Source organism: Lolium rigidum, chromosome 4 (genome assembly GCF_022539505.1).
Source record: "Lolium rigidum isolate FL_2022 chromosome 4, APGP_CSIRO_Lrig_0.1, whole genome shotgun sequence".
Taxonomy (NCBI): domain Eukaryota; kingdom Viridiplantae; phylum Streptophyta; class Magnoliopsida; order Poales; family Poaceae; genus Lolium; species Lolium rigidum.
Window position 1 is genome coordinate 22,655,661 of NC_061511.1, and position 16,225 is coordinate 22,671,885.

The following is a 16,225-nucleotide window of genomic DNA, read 5'->3' on the forward strand; positions in this document are numbered from 1 at the left end:
CAATTGCATCATCGTGTAAAATCATGGGAGCTGTTGCTCTTGGTTCCGTAACCCTTGCCGTGGTTAAACTAAAACCACAGACAAGAATTATGGACCGGCGGAAGTAGTACCAAATTTTCTCATAATTCCAAAATTCAAATCACGGAGCTACGGTACAAGATGGCACGCGTCTTCAGACCTTTGATTGACAAACACAACTATGTATGACATGTGCAAAGATGATTGGCAAACACGTTTTTTCTTTTCATTTCCACTCTTGAGTTTTCACCTCAATCCAATCCGAATTGTTGCTAGCTAGTGGGGCGTGAGAGAGATTGACGTGCCACTTAGCTAAACCTTTTTTTTTTCGGGCCTGCATCTTACACTCTTTGTCTTTCTTTTTGCAGCTTAGCCAAAAGTCGTATCCTTGTTCATCTTGCCAACTTCAAAAAATGATTGAGCCAGCTTTCTAACGGCATGGCGCCACTAGTGAAGCAATTTCATATCTTGCCTCAGCTCAAAAGTCTTTGAATTGACCAAGCTAGCTTAGCGCCTGTACATTTAACTGAGTCTGGTTTAACTAGCTTGATTTCTCGTAGCCACAGCGTGAGCGCGGCATCGTTTCAATACTTAAACCAGCATTTCGTATGATAATTCTTAGTACCTATAGATTTCGTACGATAATTCTTAGTACCTGTAGATTTTATTATTCATTTCTATTTTTTAGATGTGTATTTCTTGCAATAGCACTTTTTATTTATTCAATCCTCTTGTATTTTTGTATCGGTAAAATTACGCTTTCCCTTTATTTCATTAAATTTGTGTTTATTATAATTGGAAATTGTTATGAAATTGCAGCTTTCTTCAGGTGCAGTTCCCTTTTCACTTTGTTTGTTATCTATATTTGTTCATTTTTTGTGTTAATTTTTTAATTGCAGATTTTCTTGTGCAATTGCACTTTTACTGGTGCAATTGTATTTTTTTTGTGCTCGATGGAGGGAAAAAATGATCAAACTTTCAAAATTTCCAGTCACCTGCACCTTTGAAACTTCCTTCTAAAAGTGGAGAGGTTATAAACACCAAAGGAGACCAAGCAGGTGTTACTGCTTATCAATTTGCAACTAGATCATTTGTGAAACTTAATTACCAGTATGTGTGAATGGATATCTAAGCAAGTTCAATGAATCTGTGAGGTCAGACATGGTTTGGCTGACTTTGTTACAGGCTCCCGTACCTCCAAGCCGTCGTCAAAGAGACGCTACGACTCCATCCCCCCGTGCCATTCGCCACCGGCCAAGCCGAGGAGGCGGTGGAGATCCATGGCTACAGCGTCCCCAAGGGCACGGCTGCTCTGGTGAACATTTGGGGGATATGCAGAGACGCCGAGGTGTGGGAGGAACCCAACAGGTTCATGCCGGATAGGTTCTTGCACAAGGAGGTCGACTATTTTGGGGCGGACTTTGAGCTGATCTCGTTCAGCGCCGGGAGGCGAATATGTCCCGGACTGCAGCTTTCCAGCAGGATGGTGCCGCTGATGCTCGGCTCGATGCTTTATCACTTTGACTGGACGCTGCCGGAAGAGGGAGGTGATCCTCGTGTAGATATGACCGAGAGGTTTGGGTTGGTATTGTCCTTGGCCGTCCCGCTATGTGCTATACCGAAGAAAGTATTCTAGTATGCCATGCAGTTTATTTTCTCAACTTACATACAATTTACTCCGCTAGATATGCCATAAAATAAAGTAAAAATGTTTGCCTAATAAAAAAATGTTGGAATTTTGGCTAAAATAGCCCCAACTCATTTAACTAAGTCCACAATTCATGAACATCTCAAAGTTCCATTGGCCCATTCATGTATGGCGAGAGGTGTGACAAATATTTAGTCTCACCTTAGTAGTTTAGAGAGAGTTGAACCTCCTTATAAGGGGGATTGTTCCATTTGTTGTACGAGTATGAGAAGAAGACTACTACATGGGCTCCTTCGCCGCTCGCCTCGCCACCCCACACCACGTGTGTCACAGGTTGCGGGAATGAGCCGAGTCAATGTCTATCTCGAAAATTATTTTGGTTGTTCGGCTTCGCTCGTTGCCTCTTCGGTTTACCTCCCGCCTCTTTGTCTCATCTCCCAGCGTTGCCAGTTCGCCTCCTCTATTGTGCCTATAAAACAGAGGGTCGCTCCTCTCTTGAGACATACAACACCACATTAGCACATGCGCCTTCCACCTGGTTCCAAAGCATTGAGCTGACGGTCAGGTTTTCTCCATCCCACCTTGCGGTGTGCACCCTGGGTCAGGAGAGTAGGCCTTCGAAAGCCCGCCTCTTCGATTCTTGTACGGGAGAAGGATGATAAAAAATTTGGGGAGCGTTGCAGCACGACTAAATGCGTCTTCATCATGGACACTATCACAGATAATGGTGACTTGTTCCCCAGCATCAACGGCCTCTTCGACGACAATGTCAACAAGAACACCAATGCCAATGCTGGTTCCTCTTCTAGACTGTATGTGTTCTTACTTTTTTGTTTATGAGATCATGCTTCAATTTCTTTTTCTAGCAATATGCTTAGGCTTGTTGGTGCGTAATATATTGCTCTTAGCAATCTGTATGGACTTCTTGTTTATATTGATTTGCATGACTAGTTTCATCTCAATTCCTTTAGTCTTGTTTTATCTACTGTTTAAATGAATTACATCATGGGAAAAATTGCTAATAATTTCATCAATCCAAAAATGATTGTTGACCAAAGGAGCAACAAGATGCCAAGAATGATGCAAGCAAAACATAAGGCCTCATACCTATGAACATCACAGGCAAAAAAACTGTCCCCAAATTAAGTATATTGTAGAAGCAATGTTCTTTCACATTGGACTAGGTTTAGGGTCAGTCTCTTGCCTATGATTGTGCCACAAATTATCATTGGCCAAAGGAGCAACATGATTCGAACAATGATGCATGCAAAGCAATAAGGCATAAAATCTACAATCACCACAATTGACGCTATGCAACGTAGTAAAAGGTACAAGGAGGAGTGTTTATGCGTTTCTACAAGGTTGGTTAGCACCAAATGTGGTGTTATTTGGTTCACATGTTCATATCATGGGCCATGGCATTGAACATATGACATAATAGTTGGGATCATTGAACACATGACCACATGAATTTACATCAAGTTTGGCAGTGCAAACATTGGCGAATTATGGTGCATTAAAAGCCAGATTATCTTGCACCACTCATCACAAGTTGCCCTAACCCTCTTAAGTTTGTCCCCGTTTAATAGAACCTACTTTTAGCATGTCATACACGGCATACTCTAGCTTTTTTCTGTCTTGTTTTAGTAACTCAATTTCTGCCCTTAATGCCTCTCTTTCTCCCTCCCACTCCTCCTTCGTAGCCCTAACTGCCTTTCTTTATCCCTCCAACTCCTCCTTCCTAGACATCAGAATTTTTGCTTGCGTTCTGTGCAAGTTCTTCAGCATTGCTATCTCGTTCTTCAAACCCTCTAATTCATCTTGGCCTCGGTTTTGAACAAACTAGGGTACAACCAGGCCTCATAAATCATAGCACTAACTAGTGGAAGAGATGTTTTTTTGAAACCTGTGGAAGAGATGTTTTACTAGAACCTTATGCAATATCAAACAACGGACTTCGATCATGGCACTAGGTTCTGAAGAAACATCTCTTCAATGGCTTAGCACTACCGTGCAATCATCGGCATGACCAGTAAAACCCCAATATGCAACAATGTGAACATAAAGCCTAGATCTGGCCACAACGACAGGTTCGCTACTGCCAAAACAAGGTGCAAGAACACCGCTCTGCCGATTTGAAGCCACTAATGCAGCTAGACAAGAAAGAAAACCGAACTATAACCCCAATCGGACCAGATCTAATATGCATGCGCCAAATAACCGTAGATTGAACACTGCGGAACAATCAAGCCTAAAAGCTTGGATTAGGGTCTTATCGCCATGGATGTCATTGCCGAGAAGAGCTTGAACCGGGAGAAGAAGCGGGCTGTCCACGCGACAACGATGATGGCGTCCCCGAATGTCCTGTCCTCAGGCCTGCTTGCGGTGGTCTTCGATATACCGACATCAGTAGAATCGCCGGTGGTGAGAGGAGATGGCGAGTGAGAACGGGCGGGAGCGAGAGGGAAGAGTGGGCGACGAGAGGAATTATGGCGCGCCTTCTCGAGGTGTCGCGGCGTCTCCCACCCTTACCGACGCGTGCAACATTTCCACCTATCGAGCTCGCTAGCGACTGGCCGTGAAAAAACGGCCGAATCGAGCGTTCTCTGGCTAAATTTTTCCTGCATCTAAGCTGCTTTAAAAACCATACTATGCAGAAAATCTTTATCCGTCTAAACTACCAAAATCGATGGATTTTTGGCCAAATTTATGCGAGGCCAAATTTATGGACCAAAAGTGCACAAGCAAGGGGCGGTAGTCAGCACTGAGCAGTGAGCAGCCACCAGACGACAGCGACATCACCAGCTACCCCCGGCCGCCGCAATCGCCAACAACTGCGTTCATCATCATGCCGCCGGCAACCACCACCGCCTCGGTCCCTGTGCCCGGCTGGCTCCTCAACCATTCGGCATCCCTCAGGCGACCCTTCCCCGCCGGCCGCCTCCTCCCCTCGCGTGGGCCTAGGTCGCTCGTACAGGTCAACTCGGCCCCTCGTCGCCGCCCTGCCACGGCCGCGCGAGCCCAGAGCGCTTCCGCCCCAGGTCAGGAGCCCCTCTTCCTGCTTAGCCGACATGCGATGTTTACCCCTCCGTCCGTTTACTTGATCGAGCTCGCCTTATTGGACTGACGTCCGTCGGTCTCTCGCAGATTACCTGCCAGACTCGGAGTTCTACAAGATCGAGGCCATTCTTAGGTGAGTACACACCGCTGGATTTAAGCTTCGTAAGCTAGCTAGTTTGTTGGTACATTTGACTGATGCATGGTGAATTGTTTGTGCTGGATTGGTGCAGGCCTTGGAGGGTGTCGCATGTGTCGTCGGTGAGTGAGTGCCGGATACTGTGTTACTTGCCGGTCTGAGTTCTTGCCCGTAGGGTGTTCGGTGAAATAGGTTTGTGGAATTCTCTGCAGGGTTTGCTGCAAATGGGGATCAGAGGTGTCACGGTGTCCGACGTGCGGGGTTTTGGGGCGCAAGGCGGGTCTACTGAGCGGTATGAAGGTAGTAGCTCGGCCCGTGGTTGCGACCACTGTACTAATGCTAAGTGTTAAATCACCATTTGGGGTTTGCAGCATGTAGTAGTCTCTGCATCCCTTCAGTTGTGGTCCTTAAATTGTAGCTAGATGTCTTTCATAGAGCTAGGTGGCATTGAAGTGTGGTAGGTACGGATTCGGAGCATTATTGATTTCATCAGTTTTTGTTTAACAAAATTAGCTAGTCATTGGCACATGGTAGGAGTTGGAGCATGGTAGGAATGGATACTGAGGTCTCCTTTGATTCATAGTATTTGTATAGGAGTTGTGTAGGATTTGGATCCTATGGGAAAATTCCTACACAAGTTGTTTGATTCATAGAAATATATCCTATAGGAAATAATCCTATAGGAATCTTGTAGTGTAAATCCTATAGGAAAAAAACATTAGCTCATACCTCATGAAAAATTCCTGCAGCTAGTTTTCCTCTTAGGTTCACACACTAGTTTCATGTATTGCCGAATATTGGCTTCAAAAATGTCCCAACTCAGTCGAGGGTCACCTTATTGCAGCATTTTCAAAATAAAAATCAAACACTCCAGCAATTTGGATAGCCTGTTCATGAGCGCAAGCCAAATGCAAGGACTAGATTAAGGTATAGAATCACTTCCAGCTTGCTAGCAGAAGTAGTAAGTAGTAAAAGCCTTGAGAAACTATATTGATGTCTCTAATTGATACCTTGATGTCTTAATGTCCTGTTCACTCCTTAGTTCCGCAATGACTCTTGCCAAAGATGGAACAACACATTCTTCCATTTTCTTAATTCCAACAACTAGATGATACTGTGTTATTAGGGGGGAAACTCGTTAGCAAAACATGACCATTAAAGGCAATTGACAAGAAGCGCGAAAAAACATTGAACATCTACAGGAGGAAAAGGCGGCGAATAGGGAAAACATTGGGATAAAGATCCATGGATTGTTTTTTTATATTATAATTTATATCAATAATGACATATTACAGCTTGGGTTTTGGCCCAATTGATCTATTATGTTAACTATAAGGCTACTCGGAAACTAGGTTAATTCCTGCAGCTATAAGTTCTTCCACTGATGCTTCCTCGTTGTTGGGTTGCAGGGTCAGAATTTTCAGAAGATACATTTATTGCTAAAGTCAAAATGGAAATAGTCGTGTGCAAGGAGCAGGTATAAGCTTGTTTACTTGATCATTAACCCTGAAAAAAGTGCACTTGAGTTCTTTCATACTCTCTAGTTGAGATAGCTGATCAATTGATCATAGTATTTGAACTGAATATGCAAATTGTTACCTCCTTTCCTTATGCAAACTATAGTACGGAGTAGTATTGTTAAAGTATTTGTGCTGTGCATTCTGTGTGACTCTCTCAAGGGTTGAGGCTTTGGCTTGCATCACGTTAATGTGTTTTTGGATTATCCAGGTTGAACCAGTAATTGATAAAATTATTGAAAAGGCAAGAACTGGAGAAATTGGTGATGGGAAGATATTCTGTAAGTGTTCTTGGTGGCCATTTTTAGTGTTCAGTCACGCTGTTGGGTTTTGTTTACTCGCTGCCCTTTTTTGGATTTGTAAGTTCAGTCTCCTGGAGCCTAACAGTAGTACAAAGCTAATAGCAACAATAATCATATATGTCGCAACAACATACATGCCCTTTAGAAGATGTGCATGCTTTAGTCCTGACGAAGCGCTGTTTGACATGCGCTTGTGTTCTTATGAAATCCAGGAAGCATGACCTATTGACCTCTATCATTTAGGCCTCACCTGCTGTTTCCTTTTCCCAGTGATACCTGTCTCAGACGTTGTGAGGATACGCACCGGCGAGCGCGGAGAGCACGCTGAGAGGATGACCGGTGGTCTGTCGGACAGGCTGTCCCCGGTGATAACGATCTCATGAGTAGCGTTTCGCCTGTCTTTGCTGCCTGCCAGCACGTCATTGTGTTGGCTGATATGGCCGTGTATGTGTGATGTGTCCTTCGGTGAATAATCTGTTAACTTTGCGTGCCGCGGGATCCTGTGCTGGATGTGTTTCTTAAGGAAACTCCCTGGTGCCTATGGTGAGAAAATAAAAATGTGGATGGAAATTGGAATCTGTGTGAGTTCACTCTCATGTTTTATACTCCTGCTGCTTTTTTTCCTGTTCACCTTGCGTGTGGGCTCTGCCTCTCTTATCTTCGAAGGGAGCCTATGCCTATGTGAGCTGTTTTCTCGAAATCCCTTTTTATGCAGCCCATTCACTCTTGGCCCAAACGCTGAGCGTGGCCCACATGGTAACTGATGACCAGCAGCAGGCTAATTGCTCGCCTGAACTGGTTAAGCCTGGCGAGTTATCCATTGGCCAGGACGCCGGCAAATCCTATTCATCACCCGCGGCTAATTGGTACAAACCATCGCCCGCGTGGTTTTCTAACAGGGAGAGTTTGGGCTGCAGCCCATCTAGGCCTTGGGTTTTCCGGTTTTGTCTAGTTTTTTTCTGGTTTTTCTTGGGTTTCGGTTTTCTTTCGATTTTTCTTCAATTTTTTCAATTTTTTCTTTTTTCTGTTTTTTCTTTTTAAATAAATTTTAAAGTGGAGCAAATTTTAAAGTTAAGCAAAATTCAAATTCGTAAAAATTTCAAAGTAAGCAAATTTTTAATCTGAGCAAATTTCAAATCTAAGCAAATTTTGAATATGGGTAATTTTTAAATCTAAGGAAATTTCGAATCTGGGAAAATTTCAAATCTAAGCAATTTTCGTATATGAGAAAATTTCAATTTTGAGCAAATTTCAAATCTAAAGAAATTTTGAATTTGGGAAATTTTGAAACAACCGAACTAATGGGCCAGGCCCATTAACGGTTTCCTCTTAGCGATGGTTAGCTTCTCCCTAGGACGCCAACCAAATAGTTCTCGCTCCTTTGAGAATTAACTTAGACCTCGGTCGATTTTGGAAGAAGAAAGTTCATTTTTGATCCTTAAACTCTAGTAAAGTTCACTTTTGGTCCTAGAACTTTTCGTTTGGTTTACAATGGATAATCCACATTTAGTCTTTATTCCAGTTGAGCCACGCAAATATCTACCAAGAGTGACAAAAACTCGAGGCAACGGTGCAAGGACAGAGAGGCTGGATAGTGCTGATAGGCAAAGCAAGTGGGCCTCCGTGGCACGCTTCAAGTGAATTGAGAGATAGAAATCAAGCAACAGGATGATGTAGGGACACAACGGTTTCAAAATTTTGCATTAACGATGTTAGGTTCGACATCTCAACTATCTTGGACGTGATTTGGTTCAAAACCAATTTGATTGGTTGACTATTTCTTGTTTCCATATTAGTGATTTTCTTCTCTTAACTGAAACTGAAAATAAATGAAAAGTAAGCTATTCTGAAAGTTTAAGGTTTGCTCTAAACTAAAAATAATTTTAAGGACGAAAGTGAACTTCCCCAAGAGTTGAAGGACGAAAAGTAGACTTTTTTCATTTTGGAACCATCCCGTCTCCGACGTCTCCGACGTCTCCAACTAGGAATCGACGGGTCCCCACCTCCTCTACTTGCCGCTCTAGTGGCGAGAGGGAGTGGGGACCTCGGACCTGTGATTAGCGCTATAGTAAGAAGGTCTATGGTAGCTATGGTGTTGTTGTGCGGGACAAGAATAAGGTATACCTAACTCGTCGCTTGCCTTCTCGGCGGCGATCTCGCCGATGCCATTGAGGAGGGTGGAGAATCGTCCGGTCGCAGCTTTCATGGAGTGGTGGACCTCGTTCAGTCCATTAGTGTTTTGTGTCACAAGATTCGAATCAATTCTAGTGTTCAATAGCAACGATATCAGTTTTGGGGCGCTAGTCCTTAATTAGGAGCACATGCACGAAGAGTTCACAGCTGCCATCAACAACGCCAGACCGGCTCAGGTAGGGGAGCTACGATAGCGACATGTCAGTAGTAGTCGTTAGGCGGTTCAAGGATCTAGATGTAATTTATCATGGTTGCAGCGTCCGTCGCCAGTAATTACCATGGTGCCTATTTATATTTTGGATATATATTAATATGAAGATTTTTTTTTGAACGGGATATCAAGATGACATGGAGTATATCACGGTTGAGCTAGCCCCTCCCACCATGGCGGGAGCAGTGGTTGTGGGCAAGAAGGGGACATCTGACGGCGGGTGGCTTGGGTTGGCTGCTCCGTCGACTTGTGCCGCCGCCGCAAAAGAGAAGCGTGACGTACGAGACGAGTAGACCGCCGCTTGTCGTGGCAGGTGCCCAAGTGTAAGTTCGCCGTACGCGGCGACGCCGCCGGCGGGCGAGGCTGCCCACGTGTGCTTGAGCGTGCGGCCTCTGCGTTGACACCGAGAGCACACGTTTCGCCACGGAAACACATCATACAGACACGGCAAGTTTTACCAGTGATACCGGTAACAGTTATCTTGTCTCGTCGGAACCCCAAGTCAACCAATCAATCAGTCATAGATGACGCAAACCTAGCAGTGGCTCCGCGCCGATCTACCTACACGGAGACTCCATGCGCGCAGGTGTCAAACCCGCCCTCGCATTCAGTTCCAACTCAAGCGCGCGCGCGTGCGATGGCTGTAGAACACTCGTGCGTGTCACCTCTCTTTTTTCTCATCACGGTCAAATCAAAGCTCCGATCTCGGCCATCCGATCCATCTCAATCGGGGATGGATCCATCCCGTAGTTTTCAGAAAATAACAATCGGCGATGGATAAGGCGGGCGAGATCTTGTACGCGTCCAACTCAATTAATTACCACGACTAGGGTTGGCTCTCTATGCACAAAGTCCATTAGTACTATACGCGCGCCCGAGCTTGCTAATGACAAGAACACGGCTTGAGTGCAATAATAAATCTTGCTAAACGCCTTTCTATCTGCCACTGTGGATTGACTTTCGACAGTTGACACTTGACACCGGATCCAGCAATGCAAGGCTAGAGAAAGATATACTTACTCATTATGCTCAGAGAGATTGCACAGCTGCTCCCATGCGGATTATGCGTCGGCGCTGGTAAAAAAAAATGCTGGAAACTCATTATGTTGAACTGCTCCATGTCTCGAATCTCAATTGCATCATCGCGTAAAATCATGGGAGCTGTTGCTCTTGGTTCCGTAACCCTTGCCGTGGTTAAACTAAAACCACAGACAAGAATTATGGACCGGCGGAAGTTGTACCAAATTTTCTCATAATTCCAAAATTCAAATCACGGAGCTACGGTACAAGATGACACGCGTCTTCAGACCTTTGATTGACAAACACAACTATGTATGACATGTGCAAAGATGATTGGCAAACACGTTTTTCTTTTCATTACCACTCTTGGGTTTTCACTTCAATCCAATCCGAATTGTTGCTAGTGGGGCGTGAGAGAGATTGACGCGCCACTTAGCAAAACCTTTATTTTTTTTTCGGGCCTGCATCTTACACTCTTTGTCTTTCTTTTTGCAGCTTAGCCAAAAGTCGTATCCTTGTTCATCTTGCCAACTTCAAAAAATGATTGAGCCAGCTTTCTAACGGCATGGCGCCACTAGTGAAGCAATTTCATATCTTGCCTCAGCTCAAAAGTCTTTGAATTGACCAAGCTAGCTTAGCGCCTGTACATTTAACTGAGTCTGGTTTAACTAGCTTGATTTCTCGTAGCCACAGCGCGTGAGCGCGGCATCGTTTCAATACTTAAACCAGCATTTCGTATGATAATTCTTAGTACCTATAGATTTCGTATGATAATTCTTAGTACCTGTAGATTTTATTATTCATTTCTATTTTTTAGATGTGTATTTCTTGCAATAGCACTTTTTATTTATTCAATCCTCTTGTATTTTTGTATCGGTAAAATTACGCTTTCCCTTTATTTCATTAAATTTGTGTTTATTATAATTGGAAATTGTTATAAATTGCAGCTTTCTTCAGGTGCAGTTCCCTTTTCACTTTGTTTGTTATCTATATTTGTTCATTTTTTGTGTTAATTTTTTAATTGCAGATTTTCTTGTGCAATTGCACTTTTACTGGTGCAATTGTATTTTTTTTGTGCTCGATGGAGGGAAAAAATGATCAAATTTCAAAATTTCCAGTCACCTGCACCTTTGAAACTTCCTTCTAAAAGTGGATAGAAAGGCGTTTAGCAAGGCGTTTAGCAAGATTTATTATTGCTCTCAAGCCGTGTTACTGCTTATAAACACCAAAGGAGACCAAGCAGGTGTTACTGCTTATCAATTTGCAACTAGATCATTTGTGAAACTTAATTACCAGTATGTGTGAATGGATATCTAAGCAAGTTCAATGAATCTGTGAGGTCAGACATGGTTTGGCTGACTTTGTTACAACATAAGTTTCTGCATGTTATTGTTGTTTTTATTGCATATGCATGAGAAGAGTTTGAATTAAATCTGGCATCATAGGTAGGATGCATGCGGATGCCCTCAAAGGATTGTTCCACCAAAACATTCTAGAAGCATAACAATCCACTTGCTCTCACCAGTATATCACATAATCTAAACTAATCTCTTTTGGCTTACTGAGCGTCACTCTAAGCCAAAGCTTTGACCCGAATGTATGCATTTTGCATTGGCAGCAGTCAATGCTTTGAACCACAACAAATATCATTGTTGACAATGGAGTGTGGAGAATATGTCAATGCTCGATGCCATCATTTGGATCCTAGCTAGCTATCAGCGACATATCAGAATAAACACACCTGGTACTACTATATATTCTCAAAGTTTTAATTTTCAAATTGCCCATTCTCGAAAGGAAAAAAGATGAAGTGTGAGATTGCTTCTTGGCAGGTATGGTCACCCGCTGAGTCGCATGGAATGGTCTTTGAAGGTTGGAGAGATTTTATATTCCTTAAATTCAGTTTTGAAGGTTTCAAATTTTCTAGTTTGATAAGTTTAAATTATTGAAATTTTCAAATGTCTAAAGTAAGTTGTTGTTCATAATATATGAAGTTGAAATTTCTGAAAGTTTGGAAATTTTGAATGGTTGGGAATTTTGGAAGCTGAATAAATTTGGAGTTATATATCCCAGAAATGAAAAGTTAATCTTGTCTGAAGTGACCGCTAGGATGTTACCTAGCAGGTGACCGCAAGATAGCCTAGACCCTCAAATTGTCGTCCACCCGTATGCAACTAGCATGGCGGCACTTCTTTTATTCATGAATACATAGGAGTAACAACGGATCATTTTTACAATAAGTGACATTGTCATTATATCTGTTATCACAAGTATTTTGGGAAACTATACTTTTTTCATAAATTGACGGTCAAAGTTACACTTCGAAGACTTGTTTTACAATTTACAAAGAGCAAGTATATATACCACGATATCTTGATATGCTCTCACTAAATCTCAAACATGTAGGAGATCAAACTCAAGGAGCTTTGCATACTGTTTTATGCCTTCACAGTTCACACACTTCGCCTCGAGATCACCTACCACAAACAAGTCCGAAATTTCCCCCTCGACGGAACAGCAAGGATGGGCTAGCCGGACAAGACTTGCTACGGCGGCGAACCCCTCCGCAGCCGTAGAAGGAATATGCCAACATCTTGAAGCAATGTATTCTTGAACAGTAGCGTTTGGCCAAGTATGGCACACATGTTGATGCATAATGCGTGTCGCCTAACGTGCTATTAGAAAATCTGAGAGAGGTGAAACCAAAGTCTTAGATTCCTAACAGGAACTCTGGTCAACCACATAGTGCATCTGTGATAACTTTCATATATTAATCTCCATGTCAACGGCAACGGCAAGCTGACTTAAACATTAGTTGAAGACGTTGACTGGATCCTACCATCGGGCATTGGCACACGAGTTGTATTTGCCTGGCTTAAAAGTGGTCTAAACTCTAAGTAAAATATACAGTATGCATGGTAGATACTACAGCTAAGGAGTTGAATTCATTGCACAACGCTGGTCAAAATTTGTCGTAAGAGAGATTAAGAGGAGCTAAGTGGATTATTAAACAACTAAACAGAGGCCTTTTGGCCAAGTCAAAGAGGCTGCTAGTCACGTGCTTAATCATTTGGAACATTAGATCTCAATTGATCGACGAGTTGTACTGCGCAACTATGGATTAGTGTTTAATTTGGGGTGGGATCAAGTTGCCACCAAAATACGTTTCAAAGAAGTTGTCACCAAATAATAAGACAAAACATTTCACAGCATTTGTCATGTACGAGTAGTTATATTATAGTTTGGTTGCAGACTTATGGGCCATCTTAATGGATTGTTTGTAGTGTTTGGTGGGGTTTCGTGGTGCACCTTTCAGTATCATGTACACTTCAAACTAAAAGAATCAGTAGAAAAAAATTAGTAAAATATTTTCAGAGACATCCCACAAAAAAACGCAAACTCCTTTACAGCACCAACAACACATAGACACTTTCATTGCGAACAGATAGCAAGGACCCGGATGAGACCCAGCTTTTTTCTCTTTTACATACAAAGAGAAGAAGAGAAACGGAAATATAAACACTTGAATATTTTTCATCCTTCGATGCCCCCCTAACAATATTCTCAAGAAAATTGTAGAAGAGGTGTATAGGTAGCGAGCGAGTAGCTTGAAACTAACCAGTATGGAGTATGAACTCAAGTTCGCACTCCTGGCGCATCAATCAACCTAGCTAGTTGGTTAATTTGGTCCAAATGTCTTTTACTTGCTCTCTGTTTTCTTTTGACTTATAACCTTGTCTGGTCTCCCACTAAACTATACACTAATTGTGAGAGACTCGTATGAAAAGGCAAGTAGAAGACAATTAAGTACAGAATCCAACATCTCGTCATCACAAACAAAACATCAATGGATTAAAGCACCCATGCACTCAAAAGTATACTATTAGTCAGGGCCATTTAATCAAAGATGCAGCTGTTTGGGCGCCGCCATGGATCGACTGAGCTGGCCAAACCTCCAGAGAATCCTTCACTTATGGTGAGACACGCATGCATATTATATGTTTGAGGGAATCCGATGATATACTGAGGATCGACCAAAATGAAATTTTGAACCAGGTAAATACGAAGCCAGTTTGTAAAACTGAGTAGAACCGCAGCTTGCAAGTTAAAATATTTGTAACCATAGAAAGTTACTAGAAAATTGTCTATATTTATTTTTCAAGAATATTATTATTTTCGAAGCCATAAAAAACACAAAATGAGCTAATATGCAAAATGCTACAATACAAATTCGTAACATGCTGCACAAAATAATTAAATGTATTTGTTTACGGATGAAATAAATAATTTAATTACTTGTATGAAATAATATATTGGACTTCTGAATATGCCCCGACGAACTTCCCTTTGTTGTTCAAAGATGCCCCAGCTTTTCAATTAACTATAATTGCATCGGGATCAGTTCGACCTTAGCTACAAAAACCTATTCTTCGGTAGTATATTACTATATTAAGATGCTAAACAGTCACGAGCACTGATCTCTGTAAAAGTGCAATCACTTTGAAGGAGGAATATTTCTCAAATATACTATATGCTAGTGATATTATTCTCCTGTTTAATCCTAGTATTTTAGTTGATAAAAAGAAATACATTAAAATATACTGTGTAGTTGATACTATGTACATACAGTCTTTGACACGATGATTAGGGTGGCGTTCTCGGCGTCTGCTGAACCGACTCGGTCGCCTTTTCGATTTCCCCTAGGTCCTTTTTAGAAATTTTGAGTACTATGCTATGTTTTTTTCTTTTTCTTTTCGAGTTCTCCATGGAAGTTGTACCCATGCTATGACTGAAGATTACATGTCCTTTCGGACCCACCCGCTATTATAAAAGACACAACAAATCTCCAGAATATGAAAATCCTCAGACACGAACCAAGTGTGCGTAAGTATGTGACAAGGGTCTAAATCAAGAACGATAAAGCCATAGGAAAGGTGCACAAGATCCTAGGGAGAGCTCAACATGGACTACAACCCTTTCGTACTGGGCAGAAGCCTTCTAGTTATTGTTCGTGCAACTAGATATGATCATTCGTGTTATAAACGCGACAACCATATAACAAAGAACGAATAAGAACACACGCAGGGGACACAAGATTTTAACGTGGAAAACCCTCTCCAACAAAGAGAGGTAAAAACCACGCGTGTCATCCAGCAAAAACTTCAAGATATTGGGGAGTGGTTTACAAACGACGTGAGTTATCTTATGAAAAGATTAATTCTAGCCGGCGACTTACAAAAGATATAAATAGACGGTGATGACGGTCCGCTTCGGCCCAAGCCTCTGGCGACGGGCCTCGTCCCGTTTGTCAGAAGTTAGCCTTCTTGTGAATTTGGACCACAATTCGTGCTCCGATTCCACGTTCTCCTCGTTGTTTATTTGGAGCCGGTGCTACCCCCGTTCATACCGGTCAGAAACCTTCTAGCCATCGGTCGACCATGCATATTCTCTTCTCCTCTATATATATCCTCCTCCTCTTCCTCCTCGTACTTGCCTCGTCTCGCTGATCGGACGACACCCCAATAATCACGAATAAAGACTAGCATGTGTGACGGTTGAGATGTTAGTTTTTCTAGATTTTTTGGGTTACATAGTTGTGGGGCTGGAAGTAACAATATTGTGCTGGCTGCGCTGGAAAAACTGTTGTTCCGAAGAATGATGGTAAAAGTTCTAGAAACAATAAGAAGGTTGCGATGGGCCACCACCAAAGCTCACTACCCGGAGCAGAAGGAAGAATAGCCAGCTAGCTAGCTTGTGCCGTACGTGGGCGGGTCAACGGTCAAAGGTGGACCGGGACGGAACGGAATCAGACACGCTGTTTTCTTAATCTGTTTGAGTTGTTTAATCGGGCGACACGCACGCGCGCGCCCTCCTCCACTTTCGGCTTTACTACTAGTCCAAATCCTGAAGCCAACTGCGGCCTCAGCCACCACAGCCGTCTCCTAGCTCCCGTCAATTCCCTCTCAGTATCCATCCATCGATCCCTATATAAACCCCATCCATCTCCCTGTCCCACTCTCCTCAAGCTACCCATCGATCCACAGCACCTGGTTAATCACTACTACCTACCTAAGCTAGTGACAACTCACGTCTTGGAGCTTGATCATCGAGCTCGACCTC

The 16,225-nt window shown here is 42.7% G+C and overlaps 1 protein-coding gene across 1 annotated transcript; it reads left to right on the plus strand.

Moving 5' to 3' along the window:
- Positions 1–4,452: 4,452 nt before the first annotated feature.
- LOC124706145 (nitrogen regulatory protein P-II homolog) lies at positions 4,453–7,260 on the plus strand. The gene is made up of 7 exons (XM_047237801.1): positions 4,453–4,707; positions 4,814–4,859; positions 4,957–4,984; positions 5,075–5,162; positions 6,272–6,339; positions 6,591–6,660; positions 6,952–7,260. The coding sequence occupies exons 1-7, from the start codon at positions 4,515–4,517 to the stop codon at positions 7,062–7,064; spliced, it is 606 nt and encodes a 201-aa protein (XP_047093757.1). The 5' UTR covers positions 4,453–4,514; the 3' UTR covers positions 7,065–7,260.
- Positions 7,261–16,225: the final 8,965 nt, after the last annotated feature.